The 14,905-nt window shown below is 45.8% G+C and overlaps 1 protein-coding gene across 1 annotated transcript in view; it reads right to left on the bottom strand.

The window, feature by feature from the left end:
* LOC126260432 (transmembrane channel-like protein) overlaps positions 1 to 14,905 on the bottom strand; it is a 303,831-nt gene that overhangs the window by 74,724 nt on the left and 214,202 nt on the right. The window contains exon 9 of the mRNA XM_049957760.1: positions 3,331 to 3,699. Within this exon, the coding sequence (XP_049813717.1) occupies positions 3,331 to 3,699 (369 nt within the window). The remainder of the gene's footprint in view (positions 1 to 3,330; positions 3,700 to 14,905) is intronic.

The following is a 14,905-nucleotide window of genomic DNA, read 5'->3' as shown; positions in this document are numbered from 1 at the left end:
TACTGTGCTGAGCTTGAGTCATTGTGTAAAAGTTGAATTCCATGCTGTGCTGGCACATCAGATGGTAATAGGAGTATTCTTCGAGTGTTGTGTGGGTCCACAATAATTTCAATACTTGAGTCCATGCTCATAAAGTACAAACACGCCGAGGCTAATTACACTACCGGCCATTAAAATTGCTACACCAAGAAGAAATGCAGATGATAACCGGGTTTTCATTAGACAAATATATTACACTAGAGCTGACATGTGATTACATTTTCACGCAATTTGGGTGCATAGATCCTGATAAATCAGTACCCAGAACAACCACCTGTGGCTGTAACGGCCTAGATACGCCTGGGCATTGGGTCAAACAGAGCTTGGATGCCGTCTACAGGTATAGCTGCCCATGCAGCTTGAACACGACACCACGGTTCATCAAGAGTAGTGACTGTCGTCTTGTGACGAGCCAGTTGCTCGGCCATCATCGACCAGAAGTTTTCAATTGGTGAGAGACCTGGAGAATGTGCTGGCCAGGGCAGCAGTCGAACATTTTCTGTATCCAGAAAGGCCCGTACAGGATCTGCAACACGCGGTCGTGCATTATCCTGCTGAAATGTAGGGTTTCGCAGGGATCGAATGAAGGGTAGAGCCACGGGTCGTAACACATCTGAAATGTAACGTCCACTGTTCAAAGTGCCGTCAATGCGAACAAGAGGTGACCGAGACGTGTAACCAGTGGCACGCCATACCACCACGCCGGGTGATACGCCAGTATGGCGATGACGAATACACGCTTCCAATTTGCGTACACCGCGATGTCACCAAACACGGATGCGACCATCATGATGCTGTAAACAGAACCTGGATTCATCCGAGAAAATAACGTTACGCTATTCGTGCACCCAGGTTCGTCGTTGAGTACACCATCGCAGGTCTGTGATGCAGCGTCAAGGGTAACCGCAGCCATGGTCTCCGAGCTGATAGTCCATGCTGCTACAAACGTCGTCGAACTGTTCGTGCAGATCATTGTTGTGTTGCAAACGTCCCCATCTGTTGACTCAGGGATCGAGACGTGGCTGCACGATCCGTTACAGCCAAGCGGATAAGATGCGTGTCATCTCGACTGCTAGTGATACGAGTCCGTTGGGATCCAGCATGGCGTTTCGTATTACCCTCCTGAACCCACCGATTCCATATTCTGCTACCAGTCATTGGACCTCGACCAACGCGAGCAGCAATGTCGTGATGCGATGAACCTCAATCGCGATAGGCTACAATCAGACCATTATCAAAGTCGGAAACGTGATGGAACGCATTTCTACTCCTTACACGAGGCATCACAACAACGTTTTACCAGGCAACGCCGGTCAACTGCTGTTTGTGTATGAGAAATCGGTTGGAAACTTTCCTCATGCCAGCACATTGTAGGTGTCGCCACGGGCGCCAACCTTGTGTGAATGCTCTGAAAAGCTAATCATTTGCATATCACAGCATCTTCTTCCAGTCGGTTAAATTTCACGTCTGTAGCACGTCATCATCGTGGTGTAGAAATTTTAATGGCCAGTAGTGTATAATTCTGTTATATTTTCATTTTCAAGTAATATTCTTGGAAGTAAATCAGTCCATTCTGTTTGATGGTTTTACTGCTCAGTTGTGAGTTACGTAAAAGTAAAACCAATTTTGATAAAATTTTCTAAAATAGTTAAGAAACTCAAAAGTCAGAAATCAAAGTGTATATTTAAATCTCTGTGAACGATAGTTTTCAAGTAAAAATCATTTATCCATTTTTGCATACTGGACCACCAAATTAAACTCACGTATGTTTTTAAATACACCGAACAAATGGAAAAATATAAATAAATATATATACTCCTTCCGAAGAGCTACTTCACCGTGCTGACGTTTCGTAACTAATACCATTCTAATTTTCTTCTGAACTTCCTGACAAGGGAACCTCCCCATCGCACCCCCCTCAGATTTAGTTATAAGTTGGCACAGTGGATAGACCTTGAAAAACTGAACACATGTCAATCGAAAAAACAGGAAGAAGTTGTGTGGTACTATGAAAAAAATAAACAAAATATACAAACTGAGTAGTTCATGCCCAAGATAAGCAACATCAAGGAGAGTATCGGCTCTGCAGCGCCGTGGTCCCGTGGTTAGCGTAAGTAGATACGGAACGCTGGGTCCTTGGTTCAAGTTTACCCTCGAGTAAAAAGTTTAATTTTTTCTTTTCAGACAATTATTATCTGTGCGTCCGTCTGCCCGATGCGAGGTAACTGCGCCATAGTATGGGGACGCTACACCTAAACAAACATCGAAACAAAACATATGTTTTGACAGAGCACAGGGAAAACTGTGCAACTGTGAAACTGTTGCATTCATTTGTTGCAGTTTATGTGACAAACTCTTATGTTTTCATCTCTTTTTGGGAGTGCTTATCACATCCACAAGAAAACCTAAATCGGGCAAGGTAGAAGAATCTTTTTACCCATTCGCCAAGTGTAGAAGTTAGGTGGGTCGACAACATGTTCCTGTCATGTGACGCACATGCCGTCACCAGTGTCGTATAGAATATATCAGAAGTGTTTTCCTGTGGAGGAATCGGTTGACCTATGACCTTGCGATCAAATGTTTTCGGTTCCCATTGTAGAGGCACGTCCTTTCGTCTACTAATCGCATGTTTTTGCGGTGCGGTCGCAAAACACAGACACTAAACTTATTGCAGTGAACAGAGACGTCAATGAACGAACGGACGGATCATAAAAATGGTTCAAATGGCTCTGAGCACTATGGGACTTAACATCTATGGTCATCAGTCCCCTAGAACTTAGAACTACTTAAATCTAACCAACCTAAGGACAGCACACAACACCCAGTCATCACGAGGACGCATCATAACTTTGCGAAAATAATGAAAGTAAACTTTTGACTGCAGGCAAGACTTGAACCAAGGACCTCTCGGTCCGCAGGTGCTGACGCTAACCACGGGAGCACGGCGCTCCTGAGGTCAGAGTATCCTTGATGTTGCCTATCTTGCGCATGAACTACTCAGTTTGTATATTTTGTTTATTTTTTTCATAGTTCCACACCACTTCTTCCTGTAATCTCGATTGATCTGTGTTAAGTTTTTTAGGCCTATCCACTGTGCCAACTTATAACTAAATCTGAGGGGGCGCGATGGGGAGGTCCCCTTGTGAGTATCCATGTTACTGGAAATCAGCATGATTTACCTTTGCATCTATCCCAGATAAACGATATTACAGTGCAGTAGAAAACTACAGACATGTACAGCCCAAAGTAAACGTACCGACCGAAATTACCTAGCATTTGTGTGTGGCATACCTGTAAGCTGCCTGAGACGCTCTGTTGTTCTCCTTCCTCAGGTTCGGTGTAGTTCAGCAAGTAGTCGACTTCTGTTGTGATGGTGAGCTGCCCGGAGGAGGTCGACAAGAAGTCACTGGTGGCTTCGGTGAAGGCTCCTTCGCCGGTGTGCCGGTGGACGGCCAAGTCTGTGGTGATGGGAGGAGCCGTGGGGCTGGAGGCGAGCAGCAGGCCGAGGGACAGGGCGGCGGCCGCGGCGGCAGCGGGAGACGGGCACTGCACGGCCACCTGGCGGCAGCTGCTGCCCTCTGCGGCGTACGGAGGCGTCGTCGTCGTCTGCTGCTGCTGGATGCCCTTTATCAGCGGCCGCAGGTCCTCCAGGTCTGCGGTCTGCAAGCGGACAACAACTGTGCTTGAACTCAACACGCTGAATACTTTTGGCCTTCCTTATCGTTCTTCCAGATCCACCGATCAGCCAAAACTTTTTGATCACCTGCTTACTTACTAGGGAAACTCCGCGACCTCCCCCCCCCCCCCCCAAATCTACATCTACATCTACATCCATACCCCGCAAGCCACCTGACGGTGTGTGGCGGAGGGTACCTTGAGTACCTCTATCTGTTCTCCCTTCTATTCCAGTCTCGTATTGTTCGTGGAAAGAAGGAGTGTCGGCTTGCCTCTGTGTGGGCTCTAATCTCTCTGATTTTATCCTCATGGTCTCTTCGCGAGATATACGTAGGAGGGAGCAATATACTGCTTGACTCCTCGGTGAAGGTATGTTCACGAAACTTCAACAAAAGCCCGTACCGAGCTACTGAGCGTCTCTCCTGCAGTCTTCCACTGGAGTTTATCTATCATCTCCGTAACGCTTTCGCGATTACTAAATGAGCCTGTAACGAAGCGCGCTGCTCTCCGTTGGATGTTCTCTATCTCTTCTATCAACCCTATCTGGTACGGATCCCACACTGCTGAGCAGTATTCAAGCAGTGGGCGAACAAGTGTATTGTAACCTACTTCCTTTGTTTTAGGATTGCATTTCCTTAGGATCCTTCGAATGAATCTCAGTCTGGCATCTGCTTTACCGACGATCAACTTTATATGATCATTCCATTTTAAATCACTCCTAATCCCTACTCCCAGATAATTCACGGAATTAACTGCTTCCAGTTGCTGACCTGCTATATTGTAGCTAAATGAGAAGGGATCTTTCTTTCTATGTATTCATAGCACATTACACTTGTCTACATTGAGATTCAATTGCCATTCCACGCACCATGCGTCAATTCGCTGCAGATCCTCCTGCATTTCAGTACAATTTTCCATTGTTACAACCTCTCGATATACCATAGCATCATCCGCAAAAAGCCTCAGTGAACTTCCTATGTCATCCACAATCTCATTTATGTATATTGTGAATAGCAACGGTCCTACGACACTCCCCTGCGGCACACCTGAAATCACTCTTACTTCGGAAAACTTCTCTCCATTGAGAATGACATGCTGCGTTCTGTTATCTAGGAACTCTTCAATCCAACTTTGTGGAAACTTAAAGTAGGGAAGTGAGTCATCTTGACAGTGACGGCAACTATTGACGATAAAATCTAAACTGAGCCATACCGTTGAATTAGTGATAAGATGGCCCAGAGAATAGCCCGTCAAAAACTGGACATTAATCAAGCATAAAGACAGGAAGAAGGTGTGCTGAAATGTGAAAAAAGAAGCAAAATAGGAACAGTGAATGGTCCGAGCTCAAGATGTGCAACACTGAGCGAATTGGAGGAACTGTTCTGTTGTGGTCATGGTCTTGAATTGCGAAGGGGGAAATCTATGTTAGAATCCCCATCGTGCCTCTTTTCCTTTTTTTTTCGTCACGGTATTATGAACTGTCGATCCGGTTCATGGACGTGTCTGTTCACTGTATTCAATTTGTGTCTGTGTCGTGGTGTAACGTCCATTTGCAACAGCGCTTTATACACTATTGGCCATTAAAATTGCTACACCAAGAAGAAATGCAAATGATAAACGGGTATTCATTGGACAACTATATTATACGAGAACTGACATGTGATTACATTTTTACGCAATTTAGTTGCATAGATCCTGAGAAATAAGTACCCAGAACAACGACCTCTGGCCGTAATAACGGCCTTGATACGCCTGGGCATTGAGTCAAACAGAGCTTGGATGGCGTGCACAAATACAGTTGCCCATGCAGCTTCAACACGATACCACAATTGATCAAGAGTAGTGGCTGGCGTATTGTGACGAGCCAGTCGCTCGGCCACCATTGACCAGACGTTTTCAGTTAGTGAGAGATTTGGAGAATGTGCTGGCCAGGGCAGCAGTCGAACATTTTCTGTATCCAGAAAGACCCGTACAGGACCTGAAACATGCGGACGTGCATTATCCTGCTAAAATGTAGGGTTTTGCAGGGATCGAATGAAAGGTAGAGCCACGGGTCGTAACTCCTCTGAAATGTAACGTCCACTGTTCAAAGTGCCGTCAGTGCGAACAAGAGGTGACTGAGATGTGTAACCAATGGCACCCCATACCATCACACCGGGTGATACGCCAATATGGCGATGACGAATACACGCTTCCAATGTGCGTTCACCGCGATGTCGCCAAACACGGATGCGACCATCACGATGCTATAAACAGAACCTGGATTCATCGGAAAAAATTATGTTTTGCCATTCGTGCACCCAAGTTCGTCGTAGAGTACACCATCGCAGGCGCTCCTGTCTGTGATGCAGCATCAAGGGTAACCGCAGCCATGGTCTCCGAGCTTATAGTCCATGCTGCTACAAATGTCCTCCAACTGTTCGTGCAGATGGTTGTTGTGTTGCAAACGTCCCCATCTGTTGACTCAGGGATCGAGACGTGGCTGCACGATCCCTTACAGCCATGCGGATAAGATGCCTGTCATCTGATAAGATGCCTGTCATCTTGACTGCTAGTGATGTGATACGAGGCCGTTAGGATCCAGCACGGCGTTCCGTATTACCCTCCTGAACGCACCGATTCCTTATTCTGCTAACCGTCATTGGATCTCGACCAACGCGTGCAGCGATATTGCGATACGATAAACGGCAATCGCGATAGGCTACAATCTGACATTTATCAAAGTTGGAAACGTGATGGTACGCATTTCTCCTTCTCTGAAAAGCTAATCATTTGCATATCACAGCATCTTCTTCCTGTCGGTTAAATTTCGCGTCTGTAGCACGTCATCTTCGTGGTGTAGCAATTTTAATGGCCAGTAGTGTATTTACGTACCTGCAATTTATTCTAAGCGAGTACCACACTGAGCGTTGCTGCGGCTCGCGTTGGTGCTGTTTGTAGGTTTCCGCCCTCTGTTGGAGGCCAGACCGTACCATCTAGTTGGCATGGTTGCGGTTGTTTGTCTTCTTCTCGTCCTGACTGGCGCCACTCGTTTCGGAAGCGTTGTCTGTCCGCTGGTGGCGGCGTTTACTGATATGTAGTAACTGTTGCTCTATCTTTGGGGCGACGTCGTTGTTTTTCCGTGTCGTGCGAGTGGGGCAGTTCGGTTGGGGTCTCAGGAGGAGCCAGGTGCGCGCAGTGCAAGAACACGCCGGAACCACTGGCGGCGCGCATGGACTGCCGGCAGACGGCAGACGCACATGACTGAGGGCTGGACCCTCTGCTGGGGACGAAGTTCTAGCGCTTACTGCGCTTCGCCTTCTTAAATGGTGTGGTGAGGATGAGGGATGACATGGTGGTTGTGGCTGTTGCTTGGCTTTTGTGCTGTTCTTTTTTTTTTGAAAGTTGAAAGGATAGTCAGAGTGATAGTGGGAGAGGTGGGAAGACGAATGGCCCAATTGACTGGCCAGTTTTTTTTTTAAATAAGGAAAGAGGACAGTAGAAGGGACAGTAGAAGAGTGGGGGAAAACGAACGGCCCATTGACTAGCCGGGATTTACGACTAAATTACAGAATAAAGGAGAGGAGGAGGAATAGTGAGATTTAGTGAAAGCGAAAGGCCATTATCCTAACCTCTTCTTCTTCATAGTGGCGTCTTGATGGTGGTGGCAGTCAGTCTTGGAGTGGTGGGTTGGTGGGGTGGGGAAAGAGAAAGAAGTCAGAGGGTGACAGATGAAGAAGTGGAAAAAGGAAGGGCCTGTCATGATTAGGCCAACATTGGGGATAGTGTGGGTGGGGGGGGGGGCGTGTTGAGGGGAGTGAGTACATGACATGTTGGAGGGGATGATCTATGGTGTGAGGGAGTAATTGTCATGAGATGAGGTGGCTAGTGTATGTGAAGTCATGGGGGGCGAAATAAAAGGTCAGGCCATCGAGTGGTGGCTAGACGGTGAACACGGGTACCGAGGGAAAGGATTAAGGGATTAGGAGAGTGACGGGTTTGTTGGTAAAAGGAGTTGGCTGCGGATAGGATGCGGGTACGAAGGAGCGGCACTTCAGCCAGGATGTGGAGCTCTTGGGTTGGGAAGTCGAAGGGGAGGCGGAGGGCACGCCGGAGAGCCCGGTTCTGGACGGTTTGGAGTCGGCGGAGGTGGGTGGGGGCAGCATTGCCCCACACCACCACCGCGTATTCAAGGATGGGGCGAACAAGGGAGGTGTACAGTCTAACAGCAAGGTGTGTGGGGAGTGAGGACTGCCGGATGGAAGGGCTGTGGTCACGAGGGTGCACGACATTGTCTTAAACCGTATCACGCAGGCTTGAGTGCATTTCAATTCAAGTAGAGAAACCTCCACTATTGTGACATCTCGTGATTCTCCAGTGACTTGGGTTCGTGTTGCTGCTCGTAGTGGCGCCGAGACGAAGAGCAGCGAGTGGAGTGCTTGGGGAAGGCGGATCTGATCAGCTTTCCTCCCCTTCTTATTACTATTTACTGCATTAAGCTTGTTACAATTTGTTAAGTACAGCCAGCGGTATTTCTCCTGCCTGGTGGCTGCTAACGCCCCGCTTACCTGCCCTGCGGGCTAGTGTATGTAACGGTAGTGTACGTTTCCTCGCCTTGCCACTGCTGTCCGGTAAGGCGTGTAGATTTGACAGATTTCTTGATTTCAGGCCGTTTGTGATACTTCTACTCTGCTGGTAGTGATTCATTTCTCGTTCCGGGCTTTCTAAACACAGTATTGGTTCAAATGACTCTGAGCACTATGGGACTTAACATCTGAGGTCATCAGTCCCCTAGAACTTAGAACTACTTAAACCTAACTAACCTAAGGACATCACACACATCCATGCCCCAGGGAGGATTCGAACCTGATACCGTAGCGGTCACGCGGCTCGAGAATGTATCGCCTAGAACCGTTCGGCAACACCGGCCGGCAAGCATAGTATTCTGTGGGCGTAGTGCAGTCCACCGGTTCCGGCTTTGGCGTGTTGTTCCATTCTTGCATTTGGTTTATTGGACGTTAGGTAGCTTCAGCAAGATTATCATTTTTTTTGTATGTCCATCCTTTTAGCAGGACGTCTGTAGGACGACAGCCGTTTACTATCGCGACAAAAAATAAAAACACCTACAGCCGTCCTTATGATTTTATTTTATTTTGTCCTACCAGTTTCGACGTTTCATTGCGTCGTCTTCAGGCTGTTTTGATGCGATACCGGTTGATACGATCCCCATGAATAACCCATCTGTTGCCAGAATTACTGGATTCGCAGATAATGTGTTGGAGTGCTGACATATTATCTGCGAATCCAGTAATGCTTGCAACTGATGGGTTATTCATGGGGATCGTATCAACCTGTACCGCATCAAAACAGCCTGATGATGACGCAATGAAGCGTCGAAACTGGTAGCGACAAAATAAAATAAGATTATCATTAGTCATTCGTTAGACTGCCACTAGTCTGAGTTACCATCTTGTGAAGTGAATGCAACTCTTGGCTACCTATCTCATCCCTCGCGAAAGTGTTTGTTGCCGGACCTTCTCAGAGGTCGATTCCTGGAGCACCGTCTGTGATTGGTTCTTGTGTTTTACTATCGTATTATTTATTACTATAGCTTGTAATGCCTACATTAAAGGTTATGTATGTCTAGTTAATAGTTCTGATCGCCTTCTGGAATAAATCTAGCAGTGTAAGGGTTGTGTTGCAAGGTTACCATCATCTTATTTCACCTCTTTGGTCGTCAGTTGCTTGTTTCTTTTAATTAACCTTTGCATGTATTTGCTGTTGTACAGCAGGTTTCTAAATTTGTGATGTAATTGCCACTCGTGGCGTGAAAGACCTTCAGCCATGATTGTGGTCATTTGCTTTGAAAAAATAATTCAATATTTGTATTTTAGCAGTAAGCCAGAAAACCTTACTTATGCCATTCCTGGTGTCTGATACCGTCTGCTGTGTCTGTGGCCAATTACTTTTTAATATTGCAATACTTGTATGTTGCAATTGCAGCGAGTTCTTAAACATTCTTAATTTATTGCTATTCTTGGCGTGTAAGGCCTTCAGCCGTGATCACACTGGCTTGTTTTTTTTTTAACATTACCTGTATCTGTATTTTATGGTGATTTGCTAAATTGTAACGCACTGAAATCACTATTATTTAGACAGACGTTTATTCCTTCATTAACAATGTGTGGTACTTCTTATTTATTGTTTAGTCTGGAATTGCTGTTTTAAAAATAAACGTGTTTAACTGTAATAGGCAACTAATAGTAACTAATTACGGACCTGTCCACAATCGTAACCAAATCCTGCCTTCCCTTGACTATCAGGTCACACACACACTATGAATCTTGCATTCCGTTTTGAAAGTTTTGACTATTGAACTCCTTTCTTGTAACGTACTTCACACCGTTTGTTGTTTTCATTTCTGCGACCGGTCTATGCGGCATCTCGCCTGCTCTGACTATTCTACATATTTACTTGCGAGGGTAATAAATGGTTCAAATGGCTCTGAGCACTATGGGACTTAACATCTATGGCCATCAGTCCCCTAGAACTTAGAACTACTTAAACCTAACTAACCTAAGGACATCACACAACACCCAGTCATCACGAGGCAGAGAAAATTCTTGACCCCGCCAGGAATCGAACCCGCGACGGTAATATATTCTTGTCACACGACTCATATTCTGTAACCAGTGCCAAGACTACAGAAGGAGAACAGACACGTCAGTAACTGGACGGACACTTAATAATTTAATGAAAAAAAATGGGCGACGAGGGAGTTTCGGGGATGGATCTCCCCCTTCCCAGTCGAAGTCCAAGACCACATGACCATAACGCAATGGCTGTTTCCATTCGCTCAGTGTTGCACATCTTGAGCTTGGACCATTCACTGTTTCTATTTTGTTTCTTTTTTCACAGCTCTTCTTGTTTCCAAGCTTGAACTGTGTTCAGTTTTTGATGCGCAATCCACTGGACCATCTTACCAATAAATCTGAGGAGTTTGCGATGGGGAGTTTCCCTTGTTAGTAGCGCCATGGTCCACTTCGGAATACAGTACAGCAGTGATTCGTAACATGCATCCGACAAGTAGTTCGTAGATTTCCGGAGATGTATAGTACCAGGTGTTGATGCATAATCACTCAATACCCGTAAACTACGCACTGGTTGTTTCTGGTTACAGAGCAGGCGCCCGATAGTGTCCCTGATGCCTTTCATCAGATTCAGACCAGGTGAACCACCAACAACATTATTTCACTACCATGTTCATCAGATAACTGTAGCACGATTCTGGCCATTGCGACAAGGACAGTGATCCAGCTGCACCATGACATGGGCGTCGGGGAAGACATCAAGCATGAAGGGATCCGGTTCGTCTGCACAGACATTAAGCCCGCATCTCGTGGTCGTGCGGTAGCGTTCTCGGTTCCCACGCCCGGGTTCCCGGGTTCGATTCCCGGCGGAGTCAGGGATTTTCTCTGCCTCGTGATGGCTGGGTGTTGTGTGATGTCCTTAGGTTAGTTAGGTTTAAGTAGTTCTAAGTTCAAGGGACTGATGACCATAGATGTTAAGTCCCATAGTGCTGAGAGCCATTTGAACCATTTTTTTTTTTTTGCACAGACATTCATTTAGAACACAACTGTTATGGTGCTTTCAGTTACTACCACAGGTCTCATGGAAGCCCAGTTAAATGCAGCCGTAGCATAATACTGCACCGACGGACTGCATCCACGGCGCGGTGCGCAGTTTTAGCACCCTTTTGCCTGGATGTCTGCGTATCCCGACACGACTATAGATCTCGAGTAGCAATAACACGTTTCCAAACAGGTGACATGTTTCCACTGATCCACGGTGCAATGCTGACGATTCCGTGACCACGTCATTGGGTCAGCATTGAGAACACGAAGTGGTCGCCTGCTGGAGACACCGTGTTCACTGACGTTTGCTGGATGGTGTACTCCGGAAGAATGGTGTCTGCTTCCGCATTCTGTGATCTGACACGGATCGCCGGCTATCCTACTTTACAAAGTGGGTAAGCCTGTGGATTCTACGTTTTGTGGTGGGGAGTGGAAGATAAATACCTTGTTACCTACTCGTGGTTTCACTCTGCTGCAACCACTTTGTGTAGATGCTTACAACAGCAGCACGCAAACAACTACCAGCTGCACCGTTTCTGTCTTATTTTTTACTATGCACCAGGCCGTAACACTCTGCCCTTTGTCAAAGTCGCTAATGTTAATGGATTTTCCCGTTTGTCACCTGTATTGTTGCTGGAATAGTTCTGCATTTGTCTCTGCTCCGATTATCGTGTCACATACATGTTAGTAGTGGAGCCAGTGCATTTTGTTAGTGCGGGTATGCAATCAGGGGCAAACCTGTTGTTTTCCTTTGATTGACAGGTACTTAACCTATTGTTCTGCTTTGATTGACAGGTCCTTAACCTATTGTTCTTTTAAGTGGTTTTCCATGTCATCACACTTAACCTATTGTTCTCCCACCCCCTCCGACTCCCCGCCCCCCTCAGACCCCCCACCCCTCTGCTACAGGTACACTTTCAGGTCTGGGTTAACCTATTGTTCTGTTAAGTTCCTTTCCATGTCACTCCCATTTCCTTTTCATTGACAGGTAGTTAACTTATTGTCCCCCCCACCCCCTCCACTCCCCCCTCCCACTCCCCCCTCACTGCTACAGGTACACTTTCAGGTCTGTTGATTGACTACTTAGTTAAATTGATCAATTAATTAATGTCTCTGGTGGGAAAGTGCCATCCCCCCCCCCCCCTTGGTGGTAAGTTCAAATTCCATCAGGACAAAGCAACCTCTACTAACTTAAGAAAATGGTGGGAAAAAAGGGCACTTCCACTAACCTAAGTCATCCGACTGCCACCTCTTCCTAGGAATTGGCGGGAAAAAGTCTCAGTTAATCGATAATTTGGAGGGTAATCGATTGTAGTGTATGGAATATTGTTTAAACAGTTTAGACATTGTGTGGAATATTGTTTATTTAAACAATTTAGGGATTCAAGGCATTGTATGGAATATATAGGAATTGGTGGAGAAGGAGGCTCTCATAACAGGAAATTCAAGGGTATATTGTTTATTTATTAAAAAAATCAGTTTGTGGGGGTTGGATTTCTCTTGCTCATCATTCCCTGCTTTCTGGAAACACGTAGGTCTTGTAAGAAGTAATTGCATGGAGCAAACATGATGCATAACCTAATTTCGGCACTGTACTCTGGGTGTCTTAACGTAAAGTTTGGGCCTTTGTTGGCATTTAACCTATTTTTCTGTTAAGTGGTTTTCCATGTCACCCCCATTTCCTTAAAATACTCTACCACCATTGATACCAAATTAAGTAATTAGTTATGTCCTCCCACCGTTTTCTGGTACACTTTTCGAATTTCACATGCTTTTGAACGCCATTTCTGGCGCATTCTTCTTTGCCACACACCCCCTTAAACTTCTGTACTGCGTTTTACATAAATATTATGCAGATGACCTAGTGTTCTGCACTTAACCTGCTGTTCTGCCCCATGTCACTGAATCATGTGTGCCCTCTCATCAACTACTGTACCACTAACACCACATTGATATAAAAAATTTGTGCAAATAAATTAAATTGGTACTCTTCACATGTATGTGTAGTTTTTCTTAATTGGCAGCATCCTATTGGTCGGTGAAGTCGAAGGAATATAGCTTAAACAAAAGATTGCTAATAAAAAAAACATCCTGCCACTCCATGCCCGATGATGCCGCCGCCCCCGCCGCAGCCGCCAGCCACTGCCGGACGCAAGCCAGCATGAGCCATCGTTCTCATACCGCTGCAGGTGAAAGTTGGCTCTATTTTCGTGTATACAGGTAGTATTATTTGAGTCTTATACTGACGTCACAGAACTCCAAGGCGCGCTCACGTTGGTCCCATACACCATGACACATAGCTGTAGTATGGCCCAGCACCAAGGGAATGTTCCAATGCTTCCCAGAATAGCACACGGTGTATTGTTCCTCGCACAACATGAGAGACGTGTCAAACTGTGCTTAACTTCCCATCATGACTGACGCATCACCACGAAGTGCGTGTGCGTAACTACAAACCCTCGCAAGTGCAGCTAACAAGGCTCTCAATCTTATACTGATGTCACATGACTATGTAAATATAAGAATCAAGTCAACCTCGCGGAAATTGTATAGTGTCGCAGAAATGGTTAACGCTCGCTTTCTTGATGTCTCAGCTTGTATGCATGGAACTTCTTGCCCTAACAGAATCTGTTTACGAAAATAGCACAGAATAACGCCGAATGCAGTCTTCGTTGCGGACCTAATGTGGTACCCCATCTATCACGTGGTACCATTCCTGCTTTCAACACACACAAACACTCCTACCGCTATGTAGAGGCTCCTATATCCCAGCGCAAAAGATATGAATGAATCGAGCATTATGATTGGCTCTTATCGAATTTACCTGCCGAATTACTGATGTCACCGGTATCAAAGCCTTGTCTGCCTTTTCTTTCTTTCTGCAGACAAGACTTTCAGCAGTTATTTTATACAGATCTCCATATTGCACTGGCAATTAAATCTTACAAACTACCATGCATATAGGCAAATACGGAAAGACTGCTACTCAGTTACACTGCTCTCCCTCTGAGGAAAGGAGCTTGAATATTAGTGCGCGAAACCGATCTCCAACCCAGCAATATATCACCGCGTACCGTGTCAATGTAGTAAACATACAATTCGTATACTGCGCCAAACAAAATCATTCCTTTTACATCATTTGTACATATCCCACGAGGACAGACAGTACCGTATATATACTCCTTACAGCAATAGACATTTTCCTGCAGCTGATGATCAAATATCATCCACCCCCAACGCACGATCAGAGCACCTTCAGTGGAGCGAAGTCGCTCTCAGAACTGTTCTACAAATTCGGCATCGTCTCCCCTCGGCACAAACACGTTAATGTTTCTGCTCCAAACCTGCTTCCTTGCTTGCTCGCTTTTCTACACACATCTCCAGACTTGGGGATATCATGAACACACGTATTTGTGCATGGTTCGCCATAATGTTATACCATTTTCGTGGTACTTCTCGATATCAAGCACTACTACTAAGTATAATACTTGACCAATAAATGATTCCACACGATGCAAAATAATACTGGCTAAAAATCAACGATGGGTAGGCATGTCTCTTAGGTGTTTCTTATGAGT

The sequence above is a fragment of the Schistocerca nitens genome, chromosome 5, assembly GCF_023898315.1.
Source record: "Schistocerca nitens isolate TAMUIC-IGC-003100 chromosome 5, iqSchNite1.1, whole genome shotgun sequence".
Lineage (NCBI taxonomy): Eukaryota > Metazoa > Arthropoda > Insecta > Orthoptera > Acrididae > Schistocerca > Schistocerca nitens.
Note: the sequence above shows the minus strand (reverse complement) of the source record. Positions and strands in the feature narration are given on the sequence as shown.